Source organism: Anser brachyrhynchus (assembly GCF_964034855.1).
Source record: "Anser brachyrhynchus genome assembly, chromosome: 6".
Taxonomy (NCBI): domain Eukaryota; kingdom Metazoa; phylum Chordata; class Aves; order Anseriformes; family Anatidae; genus Anser; species Anser brachyrhynchus.
In genome coordinates this window covers 19,643,168-19,668,327 of record NC_137700.1, presented here as the reverse complement: position 1 = coordinate 19,668,327, position 25,160 = coordinate 19,643,168, and the positions used below count along the sequence as shown (strand labels likewise).

The window sequence follows — 25,160 nt, the reverse complement described above, 5'->3', positions numbered from 1 at the left end:
CGCCTGCCGCCCCGCCCCGCGGACTACAACTCCCGGCGTGCCTCGGGACAGCTCCCGACAGCCCCAGCCAATGACCGTGCGCCGCACCTCGATCGTGAGGCGGCCGCCATTTTGGGAGTGCTCCTGCCCTACCCAGCTCCGCCGCGGGGGGGGAGGGATTGTGTGAGAGGAAAAAATAAAAAAAAAAATAAAAAAAAAAGGCAGAGCTCCTGCCGGATGAGGAGGTTTGTGCTCCACCTCGCAGCCAGGGATATTTCCTCAAAATGAGTCTCCTGTGGGTTCAAGGTCGATAAAAGACCGTGCAGGCTGAAAGCAGCGCAGCCTGCCTTTAGATACAGGAAGAAAGCAGGAATAAGAAATCAGGAGGAGTCTCAAAGACTTAAGTCCTGTGTACCACATAAAACCACGCACAAGCAAGCCTAGGAGGACTGCCGTGATTTATCCCCAAAACAGTGAGAAAGCTTCAGGATTCAAGCAGTGTTTGTGGTAACAAGGTGCGTGCCCAGCTAGTTTCTTTGCGTTGTTTGCTGACAGGAGATGGAGCCTAAAGCCTGCCACTGTTTCTGGTTGTCCACAAAAAAAGAATTACAGCATCAAACAGTCCTGCATGAGTGGTACTGTCCCGCTAGAGCAACACATACCCTTTCCAGATTAACAACGGGATCTGAGTGAAGTATATCAGTCGTCACTTTTATTAGACATAGGGATGCAAAAACTAAAGATGAGAGCAACAGAAATGTTCATTAGATCTCCACACTTCTAACAAACAGCTCTGATTTAGAGGCAGCCTCTCACTGTGACCAGTCATAGTTACAGTATGGTTGTATTGTTACAAAGAAAAAAGTCTACATAGCTCATTAAAAACCTAATCAAACATTCATGACCACAGTTAGCTGAAGCAAGGAATTTTTTGGTGATTGTCCTCCCACTCTGTCCTCCTTTTAGCATTATTATTCTTTTAGGATCTGGCAGGAAGCTTCATCTTCTTTTCAGTCCATCTAAAACAACAGAATTATTAGATGTCAGACCTCATACTCTAAAAATAACCTGAATTGGCTTAGCTTCTGGTACCTCAGATGGCACCAATACAATCAGAATGACCCTTTAAATACTTTTTGCTAAAGAACAACCAAGAGGCTTCAAGTGTCCATGTCCAAATAACATTAAAATTCTGCTTGAGAGAGTGCACAGCCAAAAAGCTGCTTAAGAGGGGAGAAAAAAAAACCAAAACAACACTTTAGAAGAATTTCCTTAAAAATGGTAGTATGTGATTTGTTCCTTTGTGTACAAGTTTCTCAAGGTGACAATACATGTCTAATGAGAACTTGAGTGGTTTAATTGTACTTAAATACCAGTCATTTAAGGTCTTAAGAACATATGATGCTATTAAAAATTGATATGATTTTTTTTCCTCACAGCATTTTATCTTACATTCCTGTCACTTTAGTCAACAGTTTTGTAAGTCTTACCCACATGCAACTATGTGAAATGTTGTTTCATACTGGTTCGTTTTGTTTACAAATTTTCAAAAATCCACCTGAAAAAGTTACCTAGTTACAAGCAACACCTACCCTATGAAGGGAAGAGAAACCTCTAGGTCAGGTGGTGGACACATTCTCCAGTCTGTTGTGAGCAATTTTGATGATATTTTGTACTTTAAATTATGATTGAACACCTTCATAAAACACTTTTTATTCTTCATCTACAACTGGGAAAACTCTGGCAATATTGGTAACATTATACGGTATGATCAATAGAAGCTGAGTGTTATTGTTAACAGGACCATATTGAGTTTATCCATCACCATGTTGCTTAACATTTCTGCACTTGTCTACATCTCCTTGTGTAAAGTAGAGCTCATAATATGTTCTTGTCTCATGAAAGCAAAATATAAACAGCAGCATTTGTATAGCAGACTTAGGGAGAAAGTTCACATAAAAAGACATGGTAGAACTATGCATTTTAAGTATTTCTGGGTCATAACACTTATGTTTTTAAAGATAATAACAATTTTATTGTTGGGGAGAGGGATCTATGGTGTACAGCAACCGGTCTACCTAAATCCAATTGTTAATTTGAAGATAAAACAACTAAAATAACACAGTCGCATGTGTTTTCTTACCTTGGGGAGTCAATTCCACTGTCTCCTGTTATGCTGTGGTTTTCTGTCCCCTCTGTGTGATTCTGTCCTGATAGCACAGTACATGCATTCTTAAAAAACAGACCTTTCTTTACCAGAGGGTTTCTTGTTTCTTTGGTTTGTGGGCCCAAAGCACGGCACAACACTACTTCTCCTGTCTCACAGGGGGAGTTCAGCAAAGAGTCATCCTCATTGGTGCTGCAGAAATCGGCTACAGCTGAAGCATTCACATGTTCAGTAAGGCCAGTTTCATCTTCCTTTCTGTAAACTGTCAGAAGAACCTGACTGCACAAACAACTTTCTACTATAAAATCTGGGTTTTGATGCTTTTTTGAGCCATCAATTGATTCTGCAAAAGCAGCACATCCCTTATATCCGTGGTCTCCAGAACCATGTTTATTTACAGTTGCATTGTATTGTGTTGAACAAATATTAACCTTGGAGTTTTTTAGAGCTGTCCCCATCTTTTGCACAGCTTTATTCCAGTCCCTTGTACCTGAAGATGCACAGCCAGGAACCAAGTGACATGGTTCATTGCATTCAGAATTGTCACCCAGATGCAACAAACTACCAGTGTCACAAGGATGCGCTTTCTGGTACGGAAGATGGCCTTTATCAGTAAATCCTTCACTTTCCACCTTCATTGATCCAGGATGGCTGTCGCAGACATATTTAAATATAAGGTCATTCTTTTTATCAGTCTTCTGTCTGTGTTTCACACCAAATTCTTTTACCCAGCTAACATTGGTTGTATAATGTGAAAGACTGACATTCCGAAACTCATTTGCTGTTTGATCTAATAACTCGCATACAGCGTCAGCTTTGTACCTGCAATGGCTGCCTTTCGGATGTAATGAATGTTTTGCTGCTTCTTTGCACGTACCGTTATCCCCAGCAGAGGAGTGGGGGGATTTTTGAATATCCCCATGATTCCTTTCGACTGTTCCTCTGTGGACGTTGTCTTTAGAAATAACACTCTCCACAAAGTATTTACTTTTATCATCTATCCGCAAAGTACTGCTTTGTGGATAACTACAGTTTTCACTTAAACTGTCCTTCTTTAGTTGGAGAGAGGACCTATTAGCTTGAAGAAATTTGCTTTGCTTAACATTGTCAGCCTGCATTTCAGCAACTGGTTGTTCAGCTTCATATTCAAAGGCTTTTGAGGAGTCCAAGAAAAGTGGCCTTTGCAAACCCCTCTCCTGCTTTTGAGTCCTGGGCTTCAGCTGACTATTAACACGATCTCTGTACCCTTTGGAATAAACGTTGTGTCTCCATGAGAGACCCTGAAAAGGGTTCTTGATCTGTTTTTTATATATGACGTGGGATTCCACTGCTACATCCAGTGGCTGGTGGGTCACGGTAGACAGCGAAACGTTCTCGTCCAGTTTCTGGTTTGGGGATGTTAGCTCAGGCATGTGAGATTTCCTATTGCTTCTGCTAATTTGCTTCTCTTTGTCTGATTTGGTTTTCCTGCTGTGTTTTGCTGTTCTAATTTGTGTCTTTGGAACACGCTCCTTTGAAAGATGCTTTTGCCTGAGGATTAACGCTTCAGCAGAGATACCTTCACTAATACTTTTCTTCCTCTCCTCAAACTTTTGCATTAATTTTGTGTGCTTAATCAAATTATCAACCGTGAGAGTAGGGTTAATACGCTTGATGATTTCATGTTCAATATCACGTGGCATATTATCTAAGTTGTCTTCATCTCGGACTGGCCATTCCTTGGGAGGAAACTGGGCTGAAAAAGTAGAAAACTCCTTCTTCTGTTTCTCTTTTTTGGAAGTACTTCTCCAGAAAAGGCCAAGGCCAAATTTTTTGCATTTCAGTTTCTCTTTGACTGATGTCAGGGATTTGATGGTGTCCCAGGAGTGGTTTTCAGCAGATGCAGAGATCACTTGAGTTTCAATTGAAGGCTTCAACTCACTGCAGCCTTTCTTACCTCCCCTGTTAGCTTCAAGGTTCATTAGTTGCTGGTATCTTTGGTCACTGAGCATATTCTGGTCAGAGAAACAATGGCAGGATCTGTAAAAGGATACTGTAGGAATGTTTTCTTTCGCTGGGTCTGCACAGCTCTCAGCATTTACAAGGTAACTGATGGAAGACAAGGAGCAGCAACTGTCCTCCAGCAGGACTCTTTTATTGTCTTCTGGGGCATCATTTGCAATGAAGTAGGTGTTAGGGGTGACGATGAAGTATCCGTTTTCTGTATGATAGATTTTCCTTTCTTTAATTAGAGCACCAAGGATATTGTATAAGATTTTGTGGGAGGGAACTGCAATGCCTACAACAAAGATACAGATATTTCAAATCAAAAATAAATTTTCAAACAAAATGGGAAATGGTTGAAGAATAACTTGCATGTAACAGACCTGGAAACAACTCAACATGAAATACCCAGTGTATTTAGCTTGCAGGATACAGAAATAAGTTTGCAACTGACCTGTGAATGGGAAATGCTCAATTTCAACACGAAAATGTCTGGTACCACGGGACAAAGAGCGGGATTTATTATTTTTTTTAATACATCACCAGCAATTGTGCTGTCACCCAGCCACATCCCCGTAGGGCTCCCCGCAGGACAGGGACAGCCCCAGCTCCGCAGCCAGCGGGCTGCAGCCGGTGACGATCCCTGTGTGTCCCTTCCAGCTCGGATATTCCGTGATCATCAGCCCTGAGCCGGGGAGAGGTGAAGCAGCCAGGAGAGGGCAGCACAGAAACGCCATGCCGCCGAGGTGGCTGCAAGCCTGCCAGGGGCTGAAGGATCAGCAAAACCCTTTTAACTCTCTTAAGGCCATTCCTCGCTGATGGGGGAAGCTCGTTGCTGAGGAAGAAGGTGAAGACAGCGGCGTTTCTGGTGGTCACGGTAGTCTCTTTTGAATAAGTAAGGATGTTCCCTTCGCATCTGTCAGGATATGATTTTTGTGAGACCTTCTGCCAGGTAGAAGCCAAGCCATGTGTTGTTCAAAGCATTTGCCTCTGGGCAGGTTATTTAAGAGCATCTTTTATCCCTCTCTCTCAGGCTTCTGGTAAAGTTTTGTCAGGTGACGATTGCTCCCAAAATTTACCTCACTGACACTGGTCTCAGCTGCTGGTTTTCCCTCAGGTGTCACAGTCCCAGCATCATTAGTCTGGTGACATCTGACCAGCTGCCCCAGATGCTGCTGATCTCCTGCCCACAAGAACAAAGACTTCCAGCAAAGAACAAACATAGCAAGAAAAACATTCTCTCCCTCTACAGACTTGGGGAGTACTGCTTCTGGCTGAGCTGAAAATGCTACCTCGTGGTGTCTCAGTACACATATGGACTGCATCACATTCCTGGCAGCTTTTGGAGCCAGTTTATGGGGCTGCATTAAAAATTTTTCCCAGTAGTGAAAATGCTTACCAGATCAACCTGTAACATTTGCAGAGCTATAAGACTGTGAAGAATCAAATGAGGAAGCTCAGTATGAAACCAGGGAACCTCCTGCAAAGGGCTGTAACGAGCCTTTATGGAGACACACATGCACACCCCTCCTTCAATACTGCAGATTTAAGGGACGTTTTTCAGATTAAAAGAAACTGCAGCATTTAAGGCAAGAGACTACTCCCCCATCAGAAGAGCTCATTAAAGCTCATTTGGTGTAATTAATTTGCTTTCAGGAATTTGACCAACAAACCTGATTTTGCAGGCAGCTCCATTTTGGATACCAGCCACAAGATGTAGCTCCCCTACTGTAGACCCTTTTGCCATCAAAATCAAACGTGTTCCTGGCTTAAAGGAGGATTCAAAGCCTCACTGATCTGGCAGTCTGCTTTATGCTTTTCCGGATCTGGCATCTGAATCCCTCATCTATGCTTTCGGACTCTTGAGAAAGGACATGCCCCCAATGTCCTAACGAACCCAGTTTATTAAAATGTGTAAAAAGGATCATCGTCAAATCAATGTTAGTGATGCTCACAGGCTGATAAGGACTCCATACGTATTTGTGCGTTCTCCCAGCCTGATGGTTTGTAATCTTCCACATTGCCAGTTTTACTTGTGAATATTCATTGATGACTTGCCCAATATCACAAACTCAAGCTTGATGGTACAGTCACTTTTAAAAGGAAGAGGAAACGAACACTTTACCTGGATAACTTTTCACTAACTGCTCCACCAAAGTTTTCTGCGTGACCATCATTTGATCTGCATTCATGTCTGATATGGCACAGCAGATTTCTTCTGCCAGAGGAAGAGACTGTGGCAGTGAGCAAGGATTCATGAGAACAGGGAGCACATCACCTGAAGTCCAGAAGGAAGGAAAAAGACTAAGAAGAGAAGGTAGTTTGAATGGAACAGTGCTTCATTTTTCTATTAGCCACAATTATATGGTGTTGCTTCAGAGCAAGCATCTTATCCTCAACTAATTTTATTTCACAAATTACTCATCAGTGTTTCTCAGAGAACACAAATGGCTCTAAATACTTCGTGTTTTTATAATGAAGGCAGCAGAAGGCTACCTTAGGCATGTCAGTTTGTTTGGTATTAAATTCCAGCTTAAACCTTCATTTAGCTCAGTAAACAGGGAGTCAAAAGAGAGAAGTAAATCTGATGACTGACTTTTTGATGACTGTTTACAAACAAAACCATGCAGAACATGTATTTCTCTGAGTAGCTAATGAAAAAGGTCAGCATCCAACATTCTAAGCACAAAATCTTTTCACCATATCAGAATACAGGAAGAAGAAAGACCAGCAACAGGCTCTAACACACGAATTTGAACAGAAATGGTAAATCTTCCATTTTTAGACTGGGCTCTAGAACTACAGATTATCTACTGGACTGTACAGAGAACAAAAATGCTTGTAACAACTGACTTAGACTGGTTACAATCATAATTTGTACTTCTTCACCAGTGCACACATTTTTTAGGCTATGTCACCTGGTCACATCTCCTGGTCAGAGACAACAACGCTGTCCCCGCTTTGCACAGCGAAAGCAGAGGCTCGGAGGGGCAAGAGCAAAGCCCTGCTCTCCCAGCAGTGCTGCAGCCTCAGCCCATCCCCTGCCCAGCAGGGCACAGCACACCTCCTGCCAGCAGCTCAACAGTTTCAGTTCTGTTTTCCCTCCCTCTCACAAGGACAGGATAGTGCACTTGGAATGAAGTAGAAAAACCTAAAGTAAAGACTTTTCCTGAAAGCTGGTGACAAAGAATGAAGCAGGGACTTACCTGAGGTCTGTGCCTACATTAAGACTATGACCGCTTACGCCTCAGACAAAACCAGGCGTTTTTCTATTGTTCAGGTAGACCCACGATCTGTTCTCACTACCTGGTGGTGTTTCATGTTCTCTTCCCTGGTCTCTGTTGCAGAAAGCCCCTGGGTATGCTCAGCTGCCAGCTCGTTACTTCACAAGGCAAAAGCTAGAGTTAAATGCTAACAGCAATTCTCCCGCTAGTGAGAAGTGACAGCTTCGATTAACCGATGTTCAGGTTTAACTAAACTGCAGTTGGGTAGTCTGTTGGACGACTCTGCAACCTGATATTTATCCTTTTGGCAGAAAACTAGAACACAAACATTTCTCTGAGTAAATGAATTAAGCAACGGCACTTGGAAAAGCTTAAATCGCTCTTGACCTTTGTTTTACAACTGCAGTCAGGTTCAACAAAAAGCTCTCAGAGAAAAATCCTGGCACACAGTTTCCCCAGTGACGTTGCTAGGACACTCCTTGCAGGTGCAGGAAGCATTGCAGGGTTTCTTTTTGTATGGGAAAAGACTGCCAGCATTGAGTAATAACTCTTGTGAACACTGCTGCCTCAGCTCTCTGCTGCAGGCACGCAGAGCTACGGCCAGTTTTACCATTTGTTCCTGTAGAGCACCAAACTGCTAGGGAATAAAACACCAAATGTAATGGAAATGTATTAGTGATCTTTATGAATATTAATTATCATGCCATCGTTGTCCGCATCTGTCTCACAGCCTCAAATCCCACGTCTCTTTCACAGGGAAGCCCTTTCAGGTTAATATTTAAAACAAAGTAGTAAGCAAAAACCAGCTTGATACTAAAGGAAAAAAATATTAGAGTCGCATTTATCACAATGCAAGCCTATTTAAAATGCTCATTGTAGATCAATAGTGCTAACAACAGGAATATTAGACATCATTCCCTCCTGACTTCAAAAGAAAATCTGAAATAGTGAAAGCAAAAAATCAGATCATTGGCAACGCTGCTAGGTAGTTGTGGGAAAAGACCCAGGCAGCAGCCTACACGTGACCATCAATTTCTTATTAAAAGAAGCTCAGGAAAGTTGCTCAGTGTTTGTCCCTGAACAGCCCCAAAACAGCCCCTGCAGAACCCCTGCTCCCCTCCCTGCTCTATGTAAGCTGTCTGATTAGGCTCATCTGCTTGATTGCTTTATAGTTTTTATAAGGACTTGCTTACAGTTACATGCAAGGTACCTGTCAGCCCTCAAGAAACTCAGGGTAACCCTCTTGGTTGTTTAAATACATAGCACAGTTCCTATTTCACACTCCGCAGCTCTTACAGAATCACGTTTACCAGGTAGGCACTTTGCCAGTAGTCACGTATTATTGTCCTTCAGTTTCGTTTACCATTCTATTCAACCGCTGCTTATTACCTGGACACCCGAAACCCAAGAATACCCTTTTAGAGCACATATCGATCACAGTGTGGGCAAGCCACCTGTAATACAAGCACTGGTGCACAGGAAAAGCCTCCAAACTCAGTGTACAGGAAAGTCTCTGGGTATTCTTGACCTGCACAAAGTGATTTTTTTTGTTCCATGTCTGTAACGTGAGCTTTACCACTTTTCACTGGGTTGTTTAACCAGAAAAATGTGTACAACACAAGTTTTTTCTAGGTAAAAAATAGGCTAGTCCTGAGAAAGCGAACAGAGGTGCATTTTATTGCATGAGAGCTCAATTTACTTCTTAAAAGCTGGGGTAAAGAATTTATATAACAATTAAAGGTTAACAGTAACTAATTAATTCTAGGGAAAAATAAATGCAAATCAGCAATGATCTCCACTACATGATTCCACTTACATCTGCTGAGACAAAACACCTGGAAATTACATTTAGTAGCTGGAAAAGTCTATCTAGGACTGTATAATTGAGCATAAAATCCCGCTTATCCTGTGCCTCTTTGCATGAGAGCCCTAATCTGTTTGATTCGCTTCACTTTCTGCAGAAATGCAAGAGGAAAACTATAAGCAAGTACAGTTCTGCTACAACTCCAAGGCTTCTGCTTTTCTGTAGACTAAAGCGCATCCTGGTCACATTTTATAACATTTTAAAATTAAAGACTAGGAAAAGTTTTGAAGAGGAAGAAAGTTAAAAGGAACATAGAAAGTTTGGTAACTTTTGTAAAATCACTTTTTGAACATTTATGGAGATTTTAACTCGTATTAAAGGATAACATTTCTATGTAGATTCCAAAGGCAGAGTTAAGATTCTTAGATCACTTTCAGTTACAGGTATATAACCAGGAAGCTCCATTTTGGCATAACCGTTGTGTACCAGACCCTCTTTTCAGAAACATCCATTTACTGATGCAAAGAGCAAATAGTTCAACTCCATTAAAAACTGTCAACTCTTGCAACATGTTTAATCTGTTACGGAAACAAGCAGAAGCTCTGAAGAACAGCAGGCTATCTTTCTGTTTATTTTGTACAACTCCCTGAGAGAAACAAAATGACTGTCAGTTAAGGTCACTGACACTTTGTCAGCTGGAGCTGAAGGAGCAGCTGTGCACACTTCAAAATGTCAGGTTTCCGTAACCACTGATTCCTGCAAGGGTACTCCCAAATCACAATTAGGCAACGTCCTCCACTTAGTGCCAGTGGCTGACGTTTACAGATGGAGGATGATGCCGTGCCACAAAAAGAGCACTTCTGGGTGTTGAAGATAAGCAGGCAAATTGTTCAGTGCTTGGAAATCTGTTTCACCCACAACAGCTGTCAAAGCAGCCACCTAGCAAACCACATAAACGCATCTGCCTCTGGGTCACCCTTGCTGCTTGCAGCGTAACTGGCAGAGAAACTGAGCTATGAGCAACAACACTTGACAATTATTTTTCAGTATACTTTAACTCGCTTTTCAGTCAACTCGCATACAGCATTGGATATATCCAGCACAGCTGATAGCAAGGAAGGTCATCGTTAACCATTTCAGCATTCAATGTCTGGCATAAAAGGCAAATTGATTCAAAAGTTTCATTGCAAGGAGATAAAAATAACATACAACAAAATGGTCCCGGGTAAGCTGCAAAACCATGCAAGTAGCCCACAGAGGCAAGCAGTAGCAGAGGAATAAACAAGTCACTGGCAATGTCTCTGGCTCCTGTAATTGTCTGCAGGTGCTGCCAGCCAGAGCTACAGGATTTCGACACAAGCACATCTTTTCCACTTCGCCTGGTCCAAAAAGTCCCTTCACAACCCTGGCATTTCTCCAGTGAAACCACTCGTTTTTTTCCTTGCTCCCAGACCTGCTATCTCTTCTGCAGTAAATCTCAGCCCATCCAAATAGCTCTTTAACATCAAAATCTTTGGTCTAAGAAGCGTTACTGGGTGCTGGTTAGGTACTTACCCATAGAGTAAAGGACGCTGTAAAAACATCATCATGCTGTTGTGCATTCCTGTGTCTGTTCACCTAAAGGTCAGCTCTAACTGCTGCAGTATTCCCAAGGCTGACTCTTGTGTGACAGCACATTTCCCAGCACAGAAGGCAGTCACAAAAAGTGTACAACTTAAGGCAACAGGCACGGGAGTAAGATGTAACTACGAGCATGTCCTCCCACCCTGAGTGGGGGACCAAAATTCCCTCCTTTGCACGCCCCCTGGCTTCAGCTCACATTCACCCCAGCCAAGGAAAGTCCCACACTGGTCTTTTAGACTAGCAGCACCCACAGAGCTCTTCAAAAGAGAACATAGCCCCCTGCAGAGTGTTCCAGCAAACCATGAATCAGGGGACAAAACAGCTATTGCATCCCACTTGCTCCCAGGCAACCCTTGGCCAAATCCGACCCACAGCAGAAAAAGCTGCCGGAGAGCTTAGTGCAGTTGTAGCAGCCCTCGGACCCAGGGCACTGGCTTTCAGTGAGGGCAGGAGCCACCAGCACACACACAGGTGGAAGGAAGCAGCTCTCAGATCCTGTTTCAGGCCATATTCCACTGCAGGGAGTGTTGTCATTCAACTGAGAACAAAGCTTTGATGGTATATGAGCAATTCGCACCTGTCTGAGAATCCCATGATGTTGAAGGATGTGCACGGCCACTTTTAGCTTCCTCTCTCCTTAAAAAGAAATACAATTTTAAAGACAAACCTTATGCTAAAAAATAAGCTCCTGCACCTGGGCTGCAATTCCGTGAAAACTGGGTTGCAATTTATGGCCAAAAGGAAAAGGAGAATAGCATGTTTGCCATCACAGGAGGTCTCAGAGGAGTTGTTTGGTCACTGCAGAACTAACAGCAGCAGTTTGGATCTGAGGATATTGGCCCAGAGTTCCCAAACCTTTCCCCTTGACTTTGGCACTATCAAACTCCCTTTCCATACTTCAGTTCGTCTGAATTTCAACCAAAAGGAAATGGTACATGACAAACAGAGCAACTGAGCACCTCCACTCTGTTACAGAAGAATCAATAAATGTCTTTTTCAAGAGCCAGTTGTGGAGAACCCTTGCTGTGAAGGCTGCTGGGTCACACATAGCAAGGTGAAGCCTCCCACGGAAGTTACAAAGATGTGCAGGTGCCTGTGGCATACTGAAGATACAGAACAGTTAATGGGGGAAAAGAAAATGGTGCTGTCCATGAAGTACCTAAGCAAGTGTTCTTTATGGCAGGCTAGCTTTATTACAATATTTTTAGGGGAACAAGGAAAATATTTAATAATATTAGCATAATTTTCAACCTTGGAAGCTCAGCATATAGCTGGCCATAGAGCACAAGGGAGAAATCCAGTATCGGGGTGGGAGTACTAAAAGGCAACAAATAAAACCTCATTTGGGAGTGATTCATTTGTTTTAGAAAAGCAGAATAAAATTCACAGAGGTTCAGATTATTTCAGTTTAAAAACAAAACCAGCATTTTAGCTTTCAAACAGATTGAGGTTGCTAAACAAACAGCATTTGCAGTTGTGCCACTGCCCAGGAAGCTTTCTGCTTCAGTACAAAGCAGGCTGCTCACAGGGAAGCTGTGAGCTGCCAGCAAACGGACCATGGCTTGCCACTGATGCATCAGTGTAAGATAAAACATACTAAGAAAAAAAAAAAAAAGGTTTATATCATGGATTATTTCCAAGGGTTTCACAGTACTCTCACCAGTGTGGGCAGTTCTGCATATTGAGCTCTCTGTTAGCAGTAAACACGGTGTGAGTCACAGCAATGATGCACAGCACTAGCATCTTTGTTTTAGTTCTCCTGGGAGTGTTTTTATAAAATACAGTAAGGAACTGGCAGAGAGTGGCTCTGGGTGGATGTTGTTTTGGCAACGCAGACACCTACATCTCTCTAACCTAATGGTTTAGAGAAAAAAAAAAAAAAAGTAAGAAAAACCTCTTGTGAGTATCACAGCAGTTTTAACAGGCTAAAGAAAACCATGCTGCCATCATCCTGGTTTGGGGGGACCTGACAGCAGCCCCTCAAGAAGATGATGGAGCCAAGCTCTGTGCAGCTGTGTATGGTGGGAGGATGAAGGACAGCAGGCATCAGCTGGAACAAGAGGGGTTCAGCCTGACTATAAGGAAACCCTTTTCACCCTTCAGGACAGCCCAGCAGTGGAGCAAGCTGCCCAGAGAGGTTGTGCAGTCTCCAGTCCTGGGGAGTTTTCAAGATGTGACTGGACAAAGCCCTGAGCAACCTGGTCCAACCCCACAGCTGTCCCTGCTTTGAGCAGGAGGTGGAATAGGCTCCCAGGAATGAGGTAACAGTCCAGACATCCAGCTTAATTGGACACTGGTGCCTGTGCCTCCCACAGCGGCTCTCAAGACCCACTTTGACCACCCTGTTTTCTGTAACCCAATGCAACAGCACTTTTGACCTCTGCTAGCTGTGAAGTTTTCTTGGGTTACACCAGGTTAAAGAAAAAAGGGGATGGTTACCCTTACATCACGTCAAAACAGCATCTGAATGGAAAACCTATTGGATTTCTTCTCAACCTTCAAAGAGCCACTGTTTTCATAACCTTTCTTTTGTCACAGCCAAACTCCATCAGTATATGCTTGTTGTTAGAGCTGGTGCTCTCTGGTGGTGACGTGGACACATGCTAAAACAAGAAGGCAGTACAGAAAAGCTAAACTAAACGAAGTCTCTGATTTTGAAACCATATCAATATCTATATCAGACTAATAAATGCAGTTCATTTTATTAACTGTGTGATATTAAAATAATAGCAAGTGAGCTCTTCAAATACCCTCATCCTCACTAAAAGTTAAAATCTGCTGTTGAGGATTCAAAGTGCGAGAATGCAAAAAGACAGCTCGGCACAGCTCGGTCTGTGTTCTTGAATTTTGCTTTCTCACTCAAAAGACGAATAAGTTTATTCTGCTGAAAACTTCTAGCACTGAGAAATACACTGTACATATGAAGTTCTACACAACTGATCTTATTAGAGGTAATGTTTAGAAAAAACAGAGTCAATTGAAATGAATGGAGTTTACCATATGTAAAAAATACACTCCTGTTCAACGGTACTTGTTAAATTGTGCAACTAGAGAATATTGAATGAAACAGTGGAAAAATATGCGCACACATGTTTTTGCAGATAACACCTTACAGGAAATTCAACCTGAGCAGACGTGGTAAACCCATCAGGATTTTGAAGAGCTTTGCAGTGCCTTGCTGCTGTGAGTTCAAACAGTAGTTCAAATATAGCAGTTGCGTTCAGTGCAAAACACCGAAAAAAGTCTTTTGTAATACAGGATTGATAACTTACTAAGAACTCGACATGGAAAAGCATGAAACATTCAGAGGTATCACTTCATTTGAAGTCAGTGGTAAGGGCTCAATGCCAGCTAAAATTAGGTGCTAAACATTACGAAATAATGTGAGATTTACACTGAGAGAATTTATTCAGTATGCTAAAGATAACAAAAGTAGATAAAAAGTTGTCCTTTGAGAAGTACAAATATTTTATTCCCTTTTTCTATCCCAAAGATGTATTGGGCAGTCACCACTGGAACAACTGCGATATCCAGGAGAACCCAATTACAACAGAATATACAAGTTAGTAAGTTCTGAATCAGAGACCTTACTGAAATTAACTTGAGAATAAAAGTTAAAAATGCAACTAAACTGCTCGTGTTCTGACAGCCTATGTGTAGCAGTGCAAAATAAAGCATTTCTGTTCATCCACTCTTTTTAAAGCCTGAAGAAAATAAAAAAGGAACAAACTCAAAAAGAACCCTGAACAGTCCAATGCGAAGCACGACCACATACTGAGAGTTACACTTCACAGAAGCCAACTCCATTGAAGTACAAAACTATTCTGCTTTGACTTGCAAACCTACATCCCCACTGGTGAGGCAGGATGAAAGTCCCTGGAAGAAAGGGGCTCCAGAAGAGAGGAATCCCAAGCTGCACATCCCAGCCTCTTGCAGAGCCGCCGTCCTCACCGGGACCAGGTGTTCCCATGGCAAAACAGCATCTGCTGCTCACACAGCTGCAATTTCAGCTGTAGTTTCGTTAGACTCTGCAGCAGAATGATGCTGACACTGACACGAATTGCTGTGAACAAATTCAAGGTACTGAAGTGAAAATAGAGAGACAATCTTTGTCCTCTCTTGTGCTTTTTAGCTCTGAGTGCTTCACTTCTCCCTCAGTTCTGGGGAGTATTTACAGGGGAAGGAGGAGATGTTAGGAGCTATGCTATCAGGTAACTCCATCAAGTTCACAAACAATTGGGTGAGGACTTGTTTTATGTTCTTATCTCATTCCAGTTCACTCAATACCTGCAGCAAAAATGGACAAACCTTAGCACTTGACAGAGAAGCGTTCTGTCCTTTCAACATCAGCGTTCAGTAGGCTGTTCTCCAGGTGAGATGCCTGGGTGACCCCAGGAAGGCCCCAGCCTGCATTCTGCAGGCCAGCCCCAGCCTCAGCTCACCTGGGAAGCTGCAGGGCTGGTTTTCGCATTCATAGGGAGTAACTTGCAGCCCTGCAGGGAAGATGCTGGACCAGCAGCAATTTCAGGCCTCTGAAGCTTAAACAAACAAACGAAAAAATCTGAATTTTCTGTTGTCTGCCTCTGCCCGATGGGAACCACAGAAAGGGAACCAGGCAGCTCAGCACATGGAATAACTCTGGGAAGACAGAAACGAGCTGGTTACGACCAGGAGAAGCAAGAAGCTACAGCAATGCGTCCTCCTGGGCTGACACCCCCAGCTTCTCTCTTCAAACGCCCTGGAGTGATGCTCCTCAAACCGAGCGCTGCCAACTGTATCGCAGCTCATACCCGTCCTGCTCCTCTCCAGCACCCCGGGGCTGCCCAGGAAGGGGCATGCGGAGCATTTTGCCCCTCATATGGTTAACAACAGACTGAACAAGCACCGGAGATGGGCCCTCAGGGGTGTTAGCATTGTCACTCAGGCCGCTCAGCTATCAGATCGGGAGGACAAGGGGCTTAAAACTAGCCTCCCTACTTAACCCTCTGAGGGAGAAGAGAATTGCCATGATTTTCCCTCTACCCGCCGAGGGGAAGAATATAACAGCTGGCCCCCCATCCCTGGGAGAAGCGTGCAAACCAGACCCTGGCTCCAGGGCACAGGGGGAGAAAGAAAGTTTTTGGGGATTTACCTGGGAACAAATACAGCAGGGCGGTTTGCGATTCCTGATAAGCTTTTGGGACTGCAGTTTCCCCTTATTTGCTAAATCTTCCAGTGGCTGACATCAGTCAGGGTGTAGTTATTTATAAAGCCAAGATGTTCAACCCCCAGTGCGTTTCTCTAGAGCAAACCTCATTTGAACCACAGGGAAAAGGAGCAAAACTAAGACCAGAGGAACACCATATAGTCTTCTGGTGACCAGCAGGAGCCAGGAAGGTTCCTTGAGTTACAGCAGTGAGGAGGCCTCCTGAATGCTCAGGGCTTGAAAAATAGAGTGCATCGGGGCCTGGAGCATGGCAAGACCCTCACACTAATTCCCAAGGATAATTCTTCACTGAAACATGACTTGGCAAAATTACCACTGCAGTGCTGTGTGCCCCTTACTTCTCGTTTACTGTTCAGCAAACAATGGGTTGTGGATTAAAGAGGAAAAAAGAAAAAAACACCTTAAAATTGTTAGCTGATTTTTCTCATGAGTCTGAAAACTCAGTCTTTACCCTTTTGGTGTACTGTGGACATAGGTAAAGATACTGCAACCAGGTATCTGTGAAAATTCATCAAACAGTAATGTAGTTTGCAGACACTGCTACTGCTATGTGCTGCAGTAAAGGGATGTTTCCTAAGAACCACCTCGGACATTTCTTTGTTCCCTACATCCCAGCCACAAGTCACAGAGCACGAGAAACCCATTCTACTTTACTGCAAGTAACAGCTTGAGTGCAGATAGATTAAAACAAGAAATCTATATAAAATAAAGACTGCTAATGTGATTTTTCAATATTGTCAACTCCTTTAAGAAACAAAACCAAGAAAGCTTTGTCCCTTGGGTTTTAATTGTCTAACTTGTCACTTGCTTTCCTGGAACAAGACACATACAAGGAATGGGAGAAAAGCCTTCCAGAGCAGAACACGGTCATTATCACGAGGGATGGAAGAAAAGACACAGTACATCAGTTTTTACCAGAAAATTACCTAAATAAAGACACTAAAATTGCAAATTAGTTTCAGAAGGGAGGGAGGGAGGGAAGGAATCCCTTCAACATCAAATGTTTGAAAATGGGAAATTCACAAAGAAGCTTCTTCAAAGGCATTTGATAGAAGAAACAGTAAGAGAACTTCAACTTGTTAGAACCCCCTTTGGGTATTACTGCAGCGAGAGATAAAACATTAGGGGAAGTTGTGTAATTCATTTACTGAAATAATTTTCATTTGGATTCAGCCAGCCACACTATGCATGAGAAAAGAGGTTACTGGGAAGCAAGAGGATGAAAAACCAAATTAATTGAGGTCTCTAAATCATTTTCAGGAGACTAGCAAATAACAACATATCAATAGTCACAAGTAAAATAAAACAACTATAGCAAGAGGGAATAACCTCCAACATATTTAGAAGTATGATGTCTTTTTAGATGGAGACCAGTAAGTAAAATGCTGGTCTTGCTTATAACGCCCTACCTGGGTTAACAGTGAAGAGGTCAGTAGGCTACTCACAACCAGGAAAAACAAAGCTCTCGCTGGAGCAAGTGCAGACGGTTACCAGAGTGTCCAGAGAAATTAGACTGCATGAAGAGATTGAAGAGTCAGAAAACAGGGCTGAAACAGAAAAGAGCTATTCTCTGCAAACTATTAGGAAAGCAGTGTAAATACCAGGAAAGGGGTGGGGGGGGGGGGGGGTGGGGGGGAATAAAAATCTATGTGATTTAAGCTAAAGCCACAGTTAAGAGAAGCATAAACAGGTTGAGCTGGCCAAGGACAACACAGGCTAGGCACCACAAATGTGCACATTGAAAATTTTGAAAGAGGTCATTCTTAAGTCTTCCAAACGGTGACAAAGTTCAGGCTTTGAGAAAGAATTCAAAACTGCTGTTTCATTTGGACTGCTACTTCTCTTCAACACAAAGCTTCTGTTACCTAATCAGATCCAGTTCTGCCTGAGGTAACATGTACTTCTAACTTTAAAATTCATCCCCTGACACAGAGGATTACCGAGCTACCCTCAGGGAAGCATAACAATAAACCTCTCAAAAACGACAGCTATGAAAATTCCTACCTTTGGAAATCCAACTCAGCCAGGATTCATTTGCACTTCAAGTACCTGGTAGTTACAATGGGGCTGAACAGCTGCAAGTCTTCATTTCAGCATCTTCTACTTGGTCTTTGCCACGTTTCTGGTTTGGCTACTGCTGCTTACAATCCTTTAGTTTGGGGCAAGTGGTTCAGATCAAAAGGGTAATGCAGGCACCTGAGCTGACACAACGCAAGAACTAGGCTACCCATTCATCACTTATCGCGGTGTTTCTTGGTAATTGCAACTTGCTGTCTCCTATAATCACCTTCAGTAGACAACAGTCCTAATTAACTACAACAAAACCACATGGAAAATTGCAAAATGTACAGAAGCTTCACTGGCCAAACCAATGGCTCAAGTAAAAAACGAGGAGCTGTGAGGCAGCGTTTGGTACCAAGAGCAGAAATTTAGTTAATGCAACTGCCACATTTCAGAGAATAATTCAGTGGCACCCTTGCAGTAAGAGCACTCAGTAATCTAGCAGCTGTATTTTCATGTATATTCAAAGCCCTTGATTGCAGCCTGGCCTCATTAGACTGAAAAGGTTACTAGCATAATTAATTGAATATGAGCTAATTGCAGGTACTAAATAGCAATGATAAATAAATACAATTTTCACCAGAATGCTCTTAAAAATACACTTTTTTTCCCCCCAGATTACTTTGTCATTGTTCCTATTGCCAGATATGATAGCATGTTCTCTGTGTATCCCCTGAATGCTAATAAATTAAACAAAAGGGGGAACTGAGACACTTACTGGTGCAATATGCTATCTTCTGCAAAACTCTTATCTAAATTTTTCCTGTGAATAATTACATACTTAAGGTAGCAACCTGAATGTGCCCAAGTCTGATTTCTTCTTAGATCTTCCATCAATTTCACTTTTCCTTATTTTTAGAAAAGCTTTCAAAGACCCCTTTGGAGCTTCTTTTTGGTCAGCATTTCCAGAGGAATGAAGACTAAAAGCAGCTGCTGAGATCAGAGCATCGCCTCCACATTAGGTAACAAAATGCCTTCCCCGCCAGGCAGCCATCACCCCACCGAGCTGCAGCGCCCCACGGTGCTGAGCACCCTCCGCCTTTACCTGCTTCAGTGGCAGCACACTCTGTAGCTTTTTTTTTCCACATAAATCTTTGTGCTGATTCAATCCATAACATCCAGCTTCAGTGTTTTTTTCTAGGCATCATTCTTTGTCTGAAGACATTAATGGTGAATGAAACTGAATGAGTCTTCCACTGGTTATGAATGCACCTTCCAGTTGATTAGAGTATCACTCTCTGGACAGTCACCTCCTCCAAAAACACCACTATCTGCAACAAAACACCTAAACCAGCCTGGTTCCTACCACATTTTCCCTAAATGTTGATTGCCCATGTGCACAACTGCACTGCAACAACTCACCGGGTCACGACCAAGTGGGCTTCAAAGCAGACCGCTGGCAGGTGAGACCTGGTTTGCCTCAGTGTCCATAGCGGGGAAAGGCTGCGGTGGTGATGCCCTGCTTGTTCCTTGCTTTCGCAGCAGCCCAACTGCAGGATTTTTGCCCCCCAGGATTCACGCTGATGCTGCTAATCATGAAATGACACAGGCAGAAGTCACCTGCCACAAGAGCATGGTTTGGCACTTCCAGTGGATAGTCTCCGATGGCAGCTGAGGACATGCTGCTCAATCAACCAGCGGCTCCACAAAGTGGAGAGGATCTCACCATCGGGATCACACAGGCAGGCAGCGAAGAAGACAAGCAACAGAGTCAAGAAGAAAGGAAATAAATTCAGTGGCACTGGAGGGCTGCCTGCTCCAGCCCCAGCTGCAGCCACTGCAGTCAGTTCTCCCCTCCGTCCCTGCTGCTCCAGCACGGGGCACTCTTCCTCTGGAAAACCCTACTCTGGGCTGAAGGAAACTGCCTCAATTTTGTACTAAAATCCCACCGAGACAAAAGACTCCCTCCTCATCCCACCGCTGTGTTTTCCTCCCCCAGAATCAGCTCTTGCTATGTCTCAGGTTACGCTTTCATGGAGCAAGGCCCCAGCAAAGGAGGCAACAGAGGCACCCCTGCAAGGGCAGCAGGCCTTGCTCCGCACAGAATTTGGGTTAAACACGCAGTTCGTTCCTGTTGTGCAAAGCTGCACAGTGCATCTTCTCATCTACTGTGGAAAATCCTTACCAGATAAGGTAAGAACACTGCTCACTTTGGAATCTGTGCTCAGGGAGATTTTGTATCGGATTGAGAGGGATTCTGGTGTGTTGTTAACTTGCAGGTCACATTAGAATAGTCTTCAAACCATCTTCACTAGAAAAAGTGCCAAAAATGGACTCATTTTCCTTTTCTTAAACTTCAAGCAAAGTAAGTATCCGAACTAATTAACTGCTCAGAATATCTGCACTGCCATCTCTTTCTTATCAACCCTACTTATTCTGAGCCCCTGCCACCCAAAGTCAACGCTATACAGTTTCTGCTTTTGTCAGTGGCTCAGTTATTATCCAGTGTATAATTCCCACAAGTCCCCCTTTGTGCTGTCCATCATTATATCCCAAATCACAAGACTGAAAATGCTGGCTACGCATTCTTTGCAAGCATATTACTGGATCCCATGGATAACCAGGGGAGCTGTAGACATGCTGCCACCAATATGTCCCCCAGAACTAAAAGTCACCTATTTTTCCTCTCATCAGTACAATGAAAAGATACTTCTTCCTTGCCCCCACTTCTCAACAACAACAGAGATAATTAGCTTGATTTCAGGAAAGATGCTGCAGCAGAAAACCAAGTCCAATATTGGTAAGCAACTACTCGTTTTCATCCCCTTGGTCACATTATACAAGGCTTCTTTGTATTGGAGATAATGACGACTGTAAGTTTCTCTCTGTAGACAAATGATTTAAGGATACTCTCAACCTGTTTGGAAATCCTTCCCCAGGACTTTGCAACTTGTAACATGAATGTCTTCATTGATACCTTATGTTTGACATAATACACTTAACAAAAGTACATTTGCTTGAATAGCTCTTTGGTAAAACAAGGTATCAGGAGACCAGCTGGAGGCTTGGACTGAATGTGTGGATATTTTATTAGCACACAGTGACAATTGCCTGCTTCTGCTCTGACACTGCGTCTGCATGCATGCAGTGGTCTGTTTTACAGTACGTCAGGTTGGTCTAGGAGACAAGTCTTTTCTGAGACTAACAGCACAAAGTACTTTTATCTCCCACTGTTCATTTCTATGACATGACACGTGGCAGCAATTTCTACTTTTATTTGTAAATCTGCTGGCTACCATCCAGCCCTGCTAAAAAGAGATCAGAAATGAGGGCCAATTGCTCTCCAGCTGTTTCAGCCCTTGCATGACAAAACAGGGAGGTAACTGGATGACCTTCTGTCAGGAAGACCAAAAACCATTAAGTGAAATACAAGGGAAAAACCTAACGCGCACACAGACAAATCCTTTTGTATACCACTGAAAAAGTTGCAAGCAACTAATAAAGCAAACTACTACACTAAAAACAGTTGCCGAAACAGAGTGGGGAGAGTTCAGGCTGAGATTCTCTGTACTGCTCCTCCTCTCCACTCTTCCCTTCTCCCCAGTTTCTTCATGATGAAATGTGAGCAATTCAGCCAACAGGATCCTTTCATTTGTGCCCACAATAGACTGAGGGAAAATAATCAGATATGGAAGGGAAGATTATTATTTCTAAATAGAATAACATCACTGAGGTATTTCAACAATAGGGCAAAATAAGGCTCACATGCCTGAGGCTTTACGTGCTCTGTAAACAGTCTCGGTATAATGGTGAAGCACTGCATGAACTAGAAGAAAAACTCCAGCAGTTTAACCTCATAACCCATCACCAAAAAAAGCAAATGGCCAACATGGAGCAAACAAATCCACTCAACACCACTACCTTACTCTGTCGTTGTTGAGAAAAGAACACAGAGAACCAGACTGATAGTGGGCTAGATACAGTAGCTTGCAGGATTCCTGAATCACACCTGAAGATACCGGTTCTTACATTCACTGTAGTGTAAATGACCTGAACCTCCATATCTATTAGAATCTACTCGTTAAAGAGAACAACACTTGAAAAAACAGCAGGTACAAGAAATCAGAAGTGGCATAGAACTGCAGAGTGTAGCAAGATTTCAAAGCAAATTCAGGTTATCAGGTATCTGGAAATTCAAAAGCAAAGCTCCTAACCACAGCTGAAACACTATGAAACGTACAACCTTCAGTGTTTGGTATGTTCCAAAAATCTAAATTTGTATTCCATATCATAATGTCCTGGTTATGGAGTGGATGAACAAAACATAGTTTTGCTTAAAAGTATGTTATATTACTATTAATGTTGTATTAATGTTAAATAAACTGTAATTAATTGCTAATGCGACACATCTAATGAGACACAATACACAGAAACGTAAGTTTGTTGGGAAAACACTGGCAGTTTTGATAGCCAAGTAGAGGTATTTATTATTTATGCTGTTTTTATTGTTGTACTACATGGCAATATACAAGTTCCAGCTGAATTTCTATTTGAACCATTTCTGCTTTCTGGAAATGCATTGACCGTGCTACCTACACATTTTGCAATCGATCACTGGCCATGAGACTCAGTCACTAAAAATGAAATATTTTATATTTTTAAATATAAACTGCACTGAACAAATGCACTCAAGATTTTAAAACCTGACCTGGATACACAAAGATTACAGAAGCAAGAGAAAAAACACATTTTGTGCGCAGTCCTGATAAAATTATCAGTGAAAGTTAACTGTGATACATAAATCCAAACAGATACTCAACACAGTACATAATTCAGCAGAAAGATGGACTGAAAGCCATTATCTCTCCCAAAGCAGTTATTTCAGCCTGAACACTGAACATATATTACGTTCATGGACTCAGCTTTATAAAGTTACATTCTGAAATGACTCAATTGTAAATGCTGGATCTGTGGAAACCCATGGTCACCAGACAGCATTCTAACTTCTGCCCCACAGGCTGAGTGAAAGGACGCAGGGAAAACCAAGCAACAGCTGGGAAGTGATTCTGCAGCAGCGCCCTGGTGCTACGGCCACGATACATCAAGCACTGGTTAGTCAGTAAAACGTGTCTCTGTCATGGTAGAACATGGTAGAACCATGGCAGTGGTGCTGGATGCAGCTCCATTATCTCCCATGCAATACTCAGCTCTCCAGAAAGCTTTGGCAAAAATTCTCTGTTCGTCTTTTTGCCACTGTTGCTATGTAGCACTAAAGCTATGCACCTCTACCTTTTTTATTACCAGATCAAGCAAAGGGGCATTATTAGAGTCTACCCCAATGTAGGTCATGTTGCACACAGATGTATCACGCAGAACTTTCTTCCTATCCTTATTCACGGGCATTCACTGGTCTGAGTATCATGCTATAAAGGTTCAATTCATTAATTTCATCATCCGAGAGCAATATAAAAGGGGAAAAAAGTCTATAAACAGATTCAGTTCTATTTACTGGCTTGTTATAGCAGTGCTTTCTCTACAGAACAAGGCACTCCTAGATTTGCTACTCTGCATAGAGCCTCTAAAATGATTTTAAAACTACAAACAAATTGTGTGCTTCAACACTGAGAGAGCCAGCAAGACCTTGCTTCAGCTTTTTTAGCAGCCTTTTGTCAACAGCTGATACCCAGGGAAAGGCGTAGCAGTGGAAAGCCCATGAGATGTGAAGTGTGGACATTAAATGCAAAAACACTGTTCATAAATTAAAACTGACAGAAGATTACTTCTCCAAACCCCCATTACTGATACTCTATTAATATTTTTTTTTTTTTTTTTTTAAGAACTGCTTGCATTCCTAGAATATTACCGAGAAGCTTTAGCTAATGACCGGAAGTGATGCAACATATACAGAACTTTGTGCCATTTGATAAAGTGACTTTACATGCTGTGAAATTGTCTGTTCTTCCTCAGATTATTTGTCCTTTGGGAGACTGGTCAAGCCCTGTGTAGGTTGTAAAATTTTTCCTTATTTTTTCCCCTTTATTTTTAACCTTTAATTTTCCTTCCAACATAAATGCAGACTGTACATTGTATTTAAAACACTGGTACATCAAAGCAATACAGAGCAAGGTTACACTAATTCAAGCAATTATTTTTCTTAAATACTATAAAAATCTGTATTACTAGCAATTATGTCACAGGGCCACTCAACTCAAACACAAGATGAGGCCTGCTTTTGTGCCAACTGCTTTCATATCACCTGTTTAAGGTAAAAAAAAAAAAAAAGAAAAAACACGAAGAGATTCCAACAGAAGTTTCACAGTGAACCTACAAAGTTATCTTGTATTCTAAAATTGATCTCTTGCATGTTCACATGTATAGCTGAAAATTCCTCATGAAAAAAGTTATTTCAAAGTCAGTCTTTTCCTTAATATTTTAAATGGTGCTCAACACATACATGCTGTCAGTCTGTACAAATGTAAAGGTGAAAAATATAATTTGATTACAAAAGAATTTCGCTTTACACCATCTGTATACCAGACGATGCTTTTCATAGGATTCATTTATGACCATCCTCACTCACTCTAATGAGATGTTACCTCTTAATTCATAACGCATGCATTTTCTGTGTACTTGTACAGAATAAGTAGTGTTTTTATTTTAACTCCTACTTTAGTGTGAACAGTTAAGGTATTACACAGTGACTCAACTGTGATGAATGAGAGGGAAATTTATGCATGTTATTTTAATGAAGAGACTTCACTTGTCTGGCTTCAAAAGAGCCAAGGAAGGAAATGATAAAAGCACCACCTCTTAGACTCTTTTGAACATCAAGTCAGACATTTTAAGGTGTTTCTCAATAAAGCCATGAGAGCTTTCATGTAGGTTATTCATATTATGGCACTTGGACTCTCCTAACAGGTATTTAGTTACCTAGGACATCTAGGTTAAAAAAAAAAAAGTCTGCTAAAATTAACTATTTCTGTCAGACAAGATTCCTTTCCCAACCTTCAAAACCCTTAATTTTCCTGGAAGTTGCACCAAAATACCATTGTTCATGCTTCATCTCATGTAAGTAAGTTGCCTTTGACAAATGATATCACATTAAGTTTTAAGCTTAGATCACTGGTTATCTGTGAACACAAAGGAAAGGCAGTCTTCACCTCTTTCAACAAA

The 25,160-nt window shown here is 42.2% G+C and overlaps 1 protein-coding gene and 1 long non-coding RNA gene across 8 annotated transcripts; one reads left to right on the top strand and one right to left on the bottom strand.

The window, feature by feature from the left end:
• Window positions 1-669: 669 nt before the first annotated feature.
• STOX1 (storkhead box 1) lies at window positions 670-19,851 on the bottom strand. Of its 7 annotated transcripts, none has more exons than XM_080597498.1 (5): window positions 19,410-19,851; window positions 19,093-19,332; window positions 6,255-6,407; window positions 2,123-4,424; window positions 670-998 (listed from the first exon to the last, which is right to left on the bottom strand). In XM_080597498.1, the coding sequence occupies exons 2-5, from the start codon at window positions 19,163-19,165 to the stop codon at window positions 959-961; spliced, it is 2,568 nt and encodes an 855-aa protein (XP_080453624.1). In that variant the 5' UTR covers window positions 19,166-19,332; window positions 19,410-19,851; the 3' UTR covers window positions 670-958. The 7 variants fall into 7 exon arrangements, with proteins under 7 accessions (XP_080453624.1, XP_080453627.1, XP_080453623.1 ...); XM_080597501.1 differs by lacking the exons at window positions 19,093-19,332; window positions 19,410-19,851 and adding exons at window positions 17,396-17,499; window positions 17,991-19,000; XM_080597497.1 differs by lacking the exons at window positions 19,093-19,332; window positions 19,410-19,851 and adding exons at window positions 11,358-11,416; window positions 17,852-17,898.
• A 194-nt stretch (window positions 19,852-20,045) lies between these two features.
• Window positions 20,046-24,318, top strand: LOC308197311. Its single transcript, XR_013952796.1, has 2 exons — window positions 20,046-20,180; window positions 20,267-24,318. It is a non-coding gene; the product is annotated as an uncharacterized lncRNA (long non-coding RNA).
• The last annotated feature ends 842 nt before the right edge of the window (window positions 24,319-25,160 follow it).

Coding starts and splice junctions, on each gene's coding strand:
- STOX1 (XM_080597497.1), bottom strand. CDS start 17,883: ATGTTACCTCAGGCAGAACTGGATCTGATTAG. Junction 11,417..17,851: donor GCAGAACTGGATCTGATTAG/GTAACAGAAGCT, acceptor TTTCTTTTTAAG/GAGAGAGGAAGCTAAAAGTG. Junction 6,408..11,357: donor ATCATGGGATTCTCAGACAG/GTGCGAATTGCT, acceptor TCTGGACTTCAG/GTGATGTGCTCCCTGTTCTC.